Below are 12,539 nucleotides of genomic sequence, written 5' to 3'. Positions count from 1 at the left end.
GAGTTGAAAATATTTTATCTTCGAGCGAGGCGAGTAAGCGAGTAACCAATTGGAATGCAGAGTTCGGTACTTCTCGGCTGTCCATTGGCAGTTAAAGCCGCGGGAACCTTCAGCGAACGTTCCATGAAAGAGTGGCGAGTAGGCGAGCAAGCGAAATGCTAGCTTTGTGTGTGTACGCCGCTTAACTCATCACTATTGTTCAATCTTTTTTGAAGCCCCGCCCCACAGAGTCTTTTGCAGTAGGCTACAGAATTGCACAAACATTTGAGTCCTGAAATGAACTCGTGGTTATGGAAAGACGAGGAAAATGAACATCGTACTACGGACCAGGCACGTGCACTCCAATACGGCAGGGGAGGCACGGCCTCACCAGCTGATTATGATGAGATGCAGTAGGCCTAAATGTGAATAATAGTTACAATAACAGCTATTGTTGTCTAGCATCTGCACCATAACTACCATTTGAGCAGTGTTTAAACTGTTTCACTCGTTCTCAATCATTTTTGTGGCCAAAATCGTAATATTTGCCCATTTCATGTCAAATTCCTCCGAATACGCCGAATTTGGGGCAACTCTGAATTTGCCTCACCCCCGGATTGCGCAATACCTCGTTAACAAGCTTCAGCGCATGCGCCATTTTGCTCGTTCTGTGAATGCAACCTGGTAATATTGTATTAAACGTTTTTATACACTTAATAGAAGTATGTATGGTGTGCCCTCATTTCCTGATAATTTTTTACTATTTTCTACGTGTGATTATCATTTCTTTACTCTGAACGCTTTGGCATAACGCCCACTGAAAGGTACAGCGGTGAGGCCAGCAGTAGCCTGGCCGCAGACTCCTTCTGGAGTTGAGAGTATTGCTGGCCAGTTACGTCATAGCGAATCTGAAGTTCACAATACTGTCAGTCGGTGTTGTTGGCTAGCTTGTTCTCTTTGACTGCTACAAGTGGATTTCATAACGACACTAAGAGCATTCTCAAAGTTGGATTTCCAAGGGGAAAATATGTGATAAAGAATGGAGGACCGACAGAGCTGAAGGGTTTGCTACTGCAGATGACCGATCAGAAGATTATAACTACCCGATCATTTCAAAGTGAGTGGTACAACAGAAACTATTTTTTTGTTTCCCCTGTGTCTTGTTTGCAACCGGCGAGAATGTGTGGAAGACCATTCGCATGGGATTTTACGACTTAACAATTTACTAAGGACTAAGGAGCCTCACGAAACACAAATCCTCGCGGCTACTCATATTCATATTCAATGCCAAATTGCTTTGGAAGCTTGGTGCGTCTCGAATAGACGTGGCTTTGGATGAACAGCACCGGCTAAAGTAACGTTAGCATGCGGAACGCCAAAGTGAAGGAAAAGAGCGGCGCATGGACCTGATGTACAAGTTAAAGGTAAGATCAGTGTTTCCTATGTGTGTGAAGCCTGTGTTTGTGAGACCCGTGGGGATAGAGTGAATCCGCCGTGATTCTGTCTGGTGTGGTGGTAGCTTTTGTGATCTGAACAGGATTCTCATGTGCCCTGTAACTGTTTGTAAAGTTGAGTACAGGGTACCGTTGAGGTAAATCAAATATACCCGTGTAACTACAAGACTCTGATCTAATTCCAAAGTGTAGGCATAACATAAATGACAGTCCCAAAATATTTGGTGACCATATCGAAGCTTGTGTAGCTCTGTTTAAATGTCGTAGCCTCGTACAAGTAGATGTAGGCCTACATTTGCACGAGAAACCGGTGCTTATCACTAAAGTTATCACACCAGTTTGTTCGCCGTGGTGCTCAGCGGTCTATATGACACCATGTTTTGAATCCTGTGTGTGTGTGTGTGTGTGTTTCATTGAGCATCCGCCGTGATGTGGTTTATGTGAGACCACTGTTTGAATCCTGTGTGTGTGAGAGCAGTGGGCTTTGAAGGAGCGTACACTCTTCACTACTCCCCTCCTCTCCTCTTCTCTCGTCTTCTCTTCTCTCCTCTCCTCTCCTCTTCTCTTCTCTCCTCCCCTCCTCTCCTCCCCTCTCCTTTCCTCTCCCCCCTCTCCTCTCTTCTCTCCTCTCCACTCCTCTCCTCTCCTCTCCTCTCCTCTCTTTTCTCATCTCCTCTCCTCTCCTCTCCTCTCCTCTTCTCTCTTCTCCTCTCCTCTCCTCTCCATCTCCCCTCCTCTCCTCTCCTCTCCTCCTCTCTCCTCTCCTCACTTCTCCTCTCATCTCCTCTTCTCTCCTCTCCTCTCCTCCTCTCCTCTCCTCTTCTCTCATCCTCTCCTCTCCCCCCTCTCCTCTCTTCTCTCCTCTCCACTCCTCTCCTCTCCTCTCTTTTCTCATCTCCTCTCCTCTCCTCTTCTCTCTTCTCCTCTCCTCTCCATCTCCCCTCCTCTCCTCACTTCTCCTCTCCTCTTCTCTCCTCCTCTCCTCTCCCCTCCTCTCCTCTCCTCTCCTCTCCTCTTCTCTCCTCCTCTCCTCTCCTCTCCTCTTCTCTCCTCACCTCTCCTCTTCTCTCCTCGTCTCCTCTCCCTCTGCCGTGATGGTGCAGTGTGGTTTATGTGAAACCACTGTTTGAATCCTGTGTGTGTGTGTGTGTGTGTGTGTGTGTGTGTGTGTGTGTGTGTGTGTGTGTGTGTGTGTGTGTGTGTGTGTGTGTGAGTGAGAGATCTAGTAGCATTTACTCTACGGAAATGCAGCATGTTTTATTATGTAGGCCTAACTTATGTTAAGAAAGCTATGGCATATGAAGCTTATCGGTAGGCCTATTTGATAAATTTACTAAAACTGTAGCTGTAGTATTATATATTTGAAAATCTGATATTGGAAAAGTCAGTGCCTCACCAGCCATAAAGTTGACAGCACATCACTGCTACGGACCCCTTCCGAAGAAGCTGGCTATTTTAACTTTCATTTTAGCATTGCACAATATCTGATCTGAGTATGCAGCCTTGTTGTTTGTAAAAGCCACGCATTCAATATGCCACTAACCACCATATTCAAACGTCTGTTTGGGGGTCTTCATCCGTTCATTCTGGAATCGATTTGGAAATTCCTCCCGCAACACAGCACATACTAGGAACTCTCTCCACTTCTCTCTTCCACTTTTCAAAAACTGAGAACGCAGATCCGTTGGTGTGTGTAACATGGACTTACAGTTTGTCTTGGCATTTTCACAAAATCCGAGATAGTTTAGTCCCTCACCAAATTGTCCATCAACTTGCACCATCGCCGTGCCACAGAAGCGCTAAGTCTATTTATGTTAGTCGAGCTGGTGTCCTACAATGATGGATGAATCCAGTCAATTAGTTTTTGTGGCTGAGCTGAGATTCCGCCCCCTACTCAATGTAGGCTAATTATCACACTTCTGAATATCAGGCGTTATATTTTAGGTTACCAGCGTAAGGGACTGTTGGTTCATCGTTCCCTGTAACACCAGGAAGCAACTTTTAAGGCGTGACTTCAGCTATCTCTTCTGCGTGATATCCTTTATGTTCGCACATATTCTAATTATAGGCCTATGTCCATAATATTAACCAAAATAATTTCAGAAAATACTCCAATAGGCAGCGACTTCTAAAAAATGCCATTCCTTTCCTACAATGGCTTTTCTAATTCTACTGGTTTGCTTTCATTAGCCCACATCTCACTCCTAACATGAATAGGCAAAAATAAAATACAAAATTAAATGGTCTACATGGTTTGGTGAAAGAATTCCCAGGGCTGGGTCTGCACAAACCTGAAAAGTTGTAGGCTACTACACAAGACGCATTCGTACTGTTAGCCTACAGTGAATAGGCTGTAGGCTAATGCATCAAATGTTCAGAACAGCTGCGATGATTTACATTTTTGTCTATTGTGCCGATAAAATCATTATCATTAGGCCTACCTTACATTACATTTAGCAGACGCTTTTGACCAAAGCGACTTAATGTACACAGGGCCGGTTCTGGCTTATTTGGCGCCCTAGGCGAGTTTGAGTTCTGCCCCCCCACCCTTTTTTTTTTTTTATACCTTACAGAACACAAGCAGAGAGTAGAGAGAGAGAGAGGTTCCATTGGCCCATTGTTTCCGGGTTCTATTATTGGGGGGGAATTCCCCCTTTAGGCAGACCTAGGCAGACCTAAGGACTGTTCTATTCAATGCTAGGAGCATTATGACACGCCCCTTTAGGCAGACCGGAACCTGGTCATGTTAGGTGCCCATAGCAACCTATTATGTTGGCATATCTCTATACTTAAAGAATCTCTGACACAAGAGTAATACCGGTAGTAAGCTTAACTAAATAGCATCAAGAACAATAACTGTTTTGCATCAAATGGATTTCTGGTTCTTTTGGACAGCCAACCAACACATCAGATTGAGTCGCATGAAAGTACCTTCACTGTGTGGTGTCTTGGATGTAATGGTGGTGGTGCCCCCAACCCCAGATGAGAGGGAGGTTATCAATGTGTTTGAATTGTAAAATGGAATTGAAATGCCAGGAGAGTGATACAGTACATTTGCATGTCAAATGCATGTGTAGACAATAGGCCTACCAAGGAGGTCTGCATTGATAGCCTATCTACACTACCTACAGCATCACAAAGCATGGCAGCATAACAATTTTAATAAGCTACACATTTGTGCTGTCTATGATTCCAAACCAATTTCATTTCTGTACTGGAAATAGTGGTGCATTTGTGAGTAGGAGAATGAGAAGGGGGCTATCTATGTGTTTGAACCGGAGGGACAGGGTGAGAGAAAGGGAGAAAAGCTGTCACGCTTTTGAATTTCATAATATACAAAATATAGTAAATAGCCTCACTTGTCTGCAATACTACATCACTCAGCATGAAAACATGCTGTGCATGGTTCTCTTACATGATTAATGTAGGCCTATATGTCATTCTGGTCTGGAAACAATGTTTTTTTTTTTAAGCTTACAACAAGCAGGTAATTCATTCAAGTGGATGGAAGGAGATATGGCAGCTAAACTTGTTTTAAACATGGCACCAGTCTTACTTTACATTGCTGGTCAACCTAAGCAAGTATTATGATGTCAGGTGGGTGTTAGTGAGTAGGCTATTAACAGCTACTTTACTGGATTTCATTGCTTGGCATACTTGGCTAATGTTAGCATGCTAACTAGCGATTTCTCAGATCAAAAGCAAAGCTCTTTTTCCCTCTAATTCCAAACAGTAGCCTCATAACTATTAGGCTTTACATTACCACAAACGGTTGCTGATTAAACCACATACTTCCAAAACACCCTCTGCAACTCCTGCATCATGCAATGACTGGTTTAATGAGAACATAACAATTCTCCACCCAGCAGAGCTGCATTGCTGTTCGCGGCGCGCTTGCCCTCTGTCTCTCGAATAAGTTTCCAAATTCAAAATAGATCGAACGCTGTCACTCGTCCCGCCCCCTTTCTCAGGACTGTCTGTTTATTGGTTCACAGACTTCCCAGAGACAGTTGAAAGCGATATTACTATTGGCTGAGGGGCGCTTTGCCGTGAGGAGCGCTTTCGCCACGCTTTGTTGATTGCGACTTCATAAAAAAACCTCCATATCGCAAAATTAAGCATCGGAGAGCAGTGTTGCCAGATTGGGCTGTTTCCCGCCCAATTGGGCTGCTTAGGATGGCTGTGTGCGGGTAAAATGGCATTTAGCAGAAAAACCCGCCCAATTTTTTGCCATTGAAATCAATAGAATTGGGCTGGATTTTGTGCTTCTAGGCGGGTTTTGAGCATGTTTTGGGCTGGAAATCATCATCCTCATCTGGCAAGCCTGGCGGAGAGCGCCATTTCGGCGCTCCTTCTTCACATTGCGCTCTAGGCGACCGCCTAGCCGGCCTATGCTTATAACCGGCCCTGAATGTACAAGGAGTCAAGTAGGCCTACAGAGTGTGGGGTCAGTAGGCTACTGAGTACAGCCATACATACAAGCAATGTAGAACAGATAGAGGGCAGAAAAAAATAGTGGAGGACCTATGAAGTGTAGTGCAGGTACCAATGATTACAGGTTATGTTATGCAGCAGTGCTCTTTCAGAAGAGATGATAGGAGTCAGATTATCCAAACTGAATGATTTATTCAAGAACACTCATAACTAGCACAGACAGTAGTGAAATTCAGCTGTTTTTTTTTTATTTCATTCGTACATAATTTGTATGTTTAGACCCTACCACTCAGCATAATATGTAGGCCTACATGCTGTGTAGGGTATTTAAGCTCTGACTGTGTATCATTCAACATTCACATCATTAAGATGTAGTGGAGGTAGCGATGTCATTGTTTATCCTGGCTGAAGACCACCCCCACTTGTCGTCTGGCTTCATCCATGATCTCTGTGAGGAGGACAGAGTCGGCCAGAGGCATCCTGGTGCTCTCCTTCAACCCTGGAAGAAAAGTCACAAAGAAGATGTTGTCACTCACAAGTATAAGCATAGTAGGTGTGTGTATGTGGGCCAGACAACAAGAAAGCCATGAGAATAAATTAAGTCTCCTTAGCGCTGTAGATGGCTGTAGCGCACGTCTTGTGCAAACATCTCAAAAAGACAAGAAGAAGGAGGGGACAACGTCCCCTTAGGAAACCCAACTTGAGCACACGCTTTTTCATTGGGTGTGTGTGTTTCGATTCCCCTTTATTAAAATTCCACCCTCTTTGCTGATAGTGTACAAAAAGACTCAGGGTTTTAGGCCAGATGTAAGAGATGCCATTGGGATATGGGGGTTAGTCCTCTGAGAATTGTTTGGTAAATTGTTAAAAGTGTGAATTTAATTCAATATGAGAATGGAAATAAAGAGGCTTGGACTACAGGACCCCTTTGACTCTTGGGCCCCTGGGCCTGGTAGGCCCGTGCAGTAATCTGTTCTCCTTGTATACAGTATTATTGTTTTATTACAATGACACTCAAAGAAGTATAGGGCTACAGAGCCACAAAGAACACATACACGATACCCAAAATCATGGGTGTGGGTGAGATATTCCAATATCCTATAGTCCTATCTCTCAACAATTGACATTTTAAGCACATTATTTTAAGTATAATCAGAAGTTAACTAATACATTTAATACTTTCTGCTATGTAAGCCCACTTGAAACTCCATTGTGTTGCTCCTTATTATTCAGTGCCATATGATTCTATATGTAATATTGAGGAAGGCAGGTTTGTCAAGGATATTTAGAGGAGGCAACAGCATCCATAAGCCCTAGTGCACCTTTACAGTTCCCCCTCCTGTGATGCATGTTTCAAAGGAGAGAGAGAGAGAGAGAGAGAGAGAGAGAGAGAGAGAGAGAGAGAGAGAGAGAGAGAGAGTCAGAGTCTATTTTGGGCTTGGACTGAGATGAAAATTGAAGTGCGCCTCACACTGTGCGAAATTGCCCATGCTCCAAAACCAGCACCCTCGACGCCTCACAACTCCTGAGCATGTAAGCAAGTCTGGGATCAAGAGCCCGAGACAGCCAGTGCAGAGCACCCGGCAATCACACAAGTGCGGACCCATTTCCACATTTTTTGTCCCACTCCATCAGGCCTTCCAACCCTCCCTTCTGGCGAGAAATTATAATTTCACTACACTGTATCTTAGGTAGGCTATGTGACGAATTAAACTCTGGATATCTGTGAAAGGTAGCTTCCATTTCCAGCAGTCTTGTTTGCAGCATGGCCTACAGCATAGTCTGTCTGAATAATATTGGTAGTTGACAGAAAAATACCAAGCCCTCTACAAACTAGAAACACCAATTTTGGCGTTTTCTAGTGCATGAATGATGTATGAGTGTATAAGTATAAACATCAACATGCAGACACGTTTATTTTTTGCCTCCAAGGTTGAATCTGCGAGCCACATTTCTGGCTGCTTAGTAGTTTGTACCACCTTTACCAATGCCCAGCAGTACCACATGTAACAACACAGACTAAAGGTGCCCAAAGACTAGGTGCCCATAATTGTATCAGTGTCCTCTGTGATAATGCGGGCTTGAAATGCAAACAAATGTCATGTGTCCTATCTTAGGCACCAGATACCAAAACTGCAAGTGTGCATGCTTTCTTCTGTCTTATTAAATATGCTTTCCCCTCTTTGACCATTGGGCACAATACTTGGTCCTGATATTCTGGCTAAAAACAAACACATGACTGGGTGTCTATTGTATTGTGTGGTTGTGGGCTGCATAGCCCTCTAGTACAGTGGTTTTCAAAGTGGGGGCCGGGGACCCCTGGGGGGGCGTGGCAGACTGGCAGGAAAAATGTAGCAAAATACAATGAATATCTTCATACATTGAATAACTTTAGTAAACCAAAATAAACCAAAGCTATCTCAGTGGAATCAATTTCTCTTATGCTTTGTGTACTGTAATAGCCTATTTGAATGGGTTTAGGAATGCACCAACTTCATCGAGTTGTGAAGCCGTGTGCACAGCAAAAATAGTGTGTCACGGCCCATGTAAGGGTGGGCTTGGCTGGAATCTATCGGTATATGGGGGGCCTTGTCATGGCAAAGTTCGGGAATCCCTGCTCTAGTCCACATGGGATCACCGGTTATCCAACACACTGTTTGTCTAGAACTACATCATTACAACATTGGTATGACCTTACTGAGAGTAACAGACAGCTGAGATGGTCATTACTACCTGTACAAGCTTAAAATAATAAACGCTCTGCTTAAATGACTAAATAAAGCTGTCTTTATCTTAATAAAAACTAAATCAGCATGTTTTCATTCAAAAAGTGAATGTCCCTCAGATAGGGAGATGCTTTGTATAAGGCAGTTTATAGAGTGGATTGATGTTAATAGGTGGGTCAGCCATGGCCTAGTGGTTAGGGAGGTCGTCTCAAGATCAGAGGGTTGCGGGCTCGAATCCCACCCTTACCTCTCTATACACCTCCACCCATGGCTGATGTGCCCTTGAGCAAGGCACCCCATAAGGCTTCAGGAACTGTAGCCAATACCCTGCAAAATAACTAAGTCGCTTTGGATGAAAGTGTCAGCTAAGTGTAATGTATTATATTATGTTATTATGTAATAACATAATATAATAGGTTTATGTTAAATAAATACTGTATGCTGGGTCTAGCCTGAAGCTGTACCTTTGAGCAGACACTGGCGCACCTCCTCTGCCTCGTAGCGCAGCCCCGTGCTGTTGGTGAAGTTCATGGGCATGCAGGGCTCAGGCAGCGGGTACTCCGTCTCCTTCCCATTCACCACCAGTGCTGAGGGGCAGTGCATGGGGCCGGGGATCTGAAGAATACAGGAGGGACCACACACATCACCGCTGTCCAGACGTATCTAACCTCTGAAGTCCAATTTTATATGTATTTGTCATAGATACTGTCAGTATCATACTGATAATTCAATAGGACAATCATATAAGTATTTGAGGTCTACAGCTATCCAATATGATTCTGCAAATTAATTGACCATGTGTCAAGATATAATACAAAGCTGACAACACAGTGCCCACATTTTAATATGTGCTATTAGGCAATATTTGATAAGCAATCGTACTCTGATGGTCCCCTTGGTTCCACAGACTGTGGCGTCGTTGGGCATTGGTACACCGATGGAGAAGCCACACAGACCAATGCGGTTCCTGGAGAACTTCAGCACCACAATCATGATCTCATCCACTCCTACAGAAAGGAATGGCAGATACTTAAAGCTACACCAAGCATGTGTGGCATGTTCCCAACCAATATTTGATCACAAAATGATCACACAAATGACACACGAACACACACACACATGCACAGACACACAGATGTGCACATGCGCACGCACGCGCGCACACACGCACACACGCACAATATGTACACACACCATATTTGTCGTAGCCTCTTACTGCAGATGGGGTCGTCGGCGGGCCTATTTACTATTTGCTGAAAATACTCAACTACATTGTAACAACATTGCTATGAGCCAAAATAAAACATAGAACATATGCAGCATTTCAGGAGACTTAGATAATCGTAATCAGAGCGGTCCCCCCAAGGTATTTGGTTTTTTTTTAATCCTAAAGATGTGAAATCAGTTGCATCAGTTGTTTTAGTAAGTGAACAGAATGTCCATGTTTTATTTTGCTGTGCGTTATGCTTCATATCATTCTAAATTTAAGACATTCACCTTCAACCACAGATGAATTCTCTCTGTCACTCTTTATATACTGTGTGTCATGGTAGTGGTCCCATGCAATTGCTCCACTGTATAATAAATATGACTCTTTTATTGGTGCCAAGGGATTTTTTTCACTTGTAGTATAAAGCACTTTCCATGTTCTGACGTTAAAAGCATGACTGATTTTATGTTTTCTATCTTCCCTTTTACAGGTGTTAGGTAGACTGAAAAGGCGAGAGAAGTGACTCCGAGGTCGTTACAAGATGAAAGCAGCTCTGTCTCCGCGCCACCACCGCTGCTGTCGTCAGGGTGATGATTAACCTACATTTGCAGCCCGTCTCCGCTGGCAAATCACACAATTACACGCGGCAGGTTAATGCAAGAAAGTGGTGTTAGGTGGGAGGCAAACGTTAACTTGAAGGTCACAGCTAATAGGATTGAAGTATAATGCCTGTTGGTTACACGGCAGACGGTTGAGTCAGCAAACATGGAGTGGGAGGCTGCACGTACACACAGGTACGCTGGCGCGCGGTCCTACGCACACTCACAGACACGCACACACACGCACTGAAACTGCAGGCGTATGCATGCATGCACCCACGCACGCACGCACGCACGCAGGCAGGCACACACACACACACACACACACACACACACACACACACACACACACACACACACACACACACACACACAGGGACACATCAAACACCCCTCACCTCCAAACACACATACACACACACACAAGGCACCTATACACCAACATACGCTTGCACATACACACACACAAACACAGACTTTTATTTTGCTGTGTCTCCTTAGATCGTTTGATACAAGATAAACCAACAACAGCCTTCATTAAGCCTTCTGTCCACTGGGTAGCAGGTGTTTTGTTACAGCAATGTCAAAGTGATATGCAGACACATGCTATTCAGATACATTCCCTTGTAATCCGCAGGCTTGTCTGATACATACTAATGCATTTCCACAGGCCCAAAGGAATCAAAATAAGAAGAGGTGCGTTAGGATAACTCTGATACATTCTGCATCTTGACGATTTACAGTATTTTATCATGGATTAGATATGTATGTGTGAGTACATTTATGATCAATTTAGAAAGTTTAGAAATGGCAAGGTACTGTGGTGTGTCGGGGAGAGAAATGACCGGGCAGGCGAATTAGTTATTTTGTTCTTTGCTGTGAGAGAAATATGTCTCTTGTTTACAAGGAGGATACAAGGATGCAAGTTGCCTGTCTCCCTTCCCCTCAGCCTCATCACCTGACTCCAGCCGGTGTCCCGTGGCGTGGATGGACTCGGGCCGTTCCCCATTGAACACCATGAGCACGAACTGCAGGCAGTAGACGCCGATGTCCAGCAGGGCACCTCCCCCCAGCGCGGCCTCCACGGAGCGCGGGATGTGCAGCTGAGGGGAGCCGAAGTAGGCCTTGGCCACCTTCACCTCCCCCAGCGCCTCCTCCGCCAGCAGCCGGCTCACCTCCCGCTGCACGGGGAAGCAGCGCGACCAGATACCCTGGGGAGGTGGACACACACATGCATCAACACACACACACACACACACACACACACACACACACACACACACACACACACACACACACACACACACATACACACACACACACACACACACACATACATACACACACACACACACACACACACACACACACACACACACTCTCTCACACACATTCACACACACACACACACACACACACACACACACACACACACACACACACACACACACACACACACACACACATATGCACATATGCACACATATGCATACACACACACATGCACTCTCTTACACACAACACACACACGCATGCGCCCACACACACACACACACACACACACACACACACACACACACACACACACACACTGGCCTGTTGTGTAAGCCGCGTGAGGGTCCCTCTCTACCTCCATGAGGAAGACGTTGTTCTTCTTGGCGGCGTCCACCAGCTGCTTGACCTCGGAGGAGTTCATGGCGAAGGGCTTCTCACACAGCACGTTCTTGCCTGCGTTGAGGAAGAGGAGCCCCACGCGCAGGTGCTGGGTGTGCAGAACCCCGAGGTACACGATATCTGGATGAGGAATAGCATGCATACAATTAAACACGCATATTCATACACACACAATATAACATGCAATGTGTACACACACTCATGTGCACACATATTTCTGCACCACACCTATACAGTATGCACATACACATGCGCAGAAAAACACACACACACGCGCACACACACACACACACACACACACACACACACACACACACACACACACACACACACCCCTTTGAACCTTTTACAAAGGTATCAGTGCACGTGCACAAATGATCACAGATACACAAAAAAATCTCTTAATCATAATCTGAATTATAAGCATTCAAAAAATGCCGCGAGCATTCTTGATGAAAGCTTA

The 12,539-nt window shown here is 44.8% G+C and overlaps 1 protein-coding gene across 1 annotated transcript in view; it reads right to left on the bottom strand.

Annotated features, from left to right (window-relative positions):
* Window positions 1–6,039: 6,039 nt before the first annotated feature.
* Window positions 6,040–12,539, bottom strand: part of LOC134438344 (trans-1,2-dihydrobenzene-1,2-diol dehydrogenase-like) — an 8,465-nt gene continuing 1,965 nt past the window's right edge. Inside the window, exons 4-8 of the mRNA XM_063187892.1 lie at window positions 12,033–12,196; window positions 11,361–11,613; window positions 9,476–9,600; window positions 9,058–9,208; window positions 6,040–6,366 (exon numbers count right to left, since the gene is read on the bottom strand). Coding sequence (XP_063043962.1) covers window positions 6,257–6,366; window positions 9,058–9,208; window positions 9,476–9,600; window positions 11,361–11,613; window positions 12,033–12,196 — 803 coding nt within the window. The 3' untranslated portion in view covers window positions 6,040–6,256. The remainder of the gene's footprint in view (window positions 6,367–9,057; window positions 9,209–9,475; window positions 9,601–11,360; window positions 11,614–12,032; window positions 12,197–12,539) is intronic.

Source organism: Engraulis encrasicolus, chromosome 22, assembly GCF_034702125.1.
Source record: "Engraulis encrasicolus isolate BLACKSEA-1 chromosome 22, IST_EnEncr_1.0, whole genome shotgun sequence".
Taxonomy (NCBI): domain Eukaryota; kingdom Metazoa; phylum Chordata; class Actinopteri; order Clupeiformes; family Engraulidae; genus Engraulis; species Engraulis encrasicolus.
Note: the sequence above shows the minus strand (reverse complement) of the source record. Positions and strands in the feature narration are given on the sequence as shown.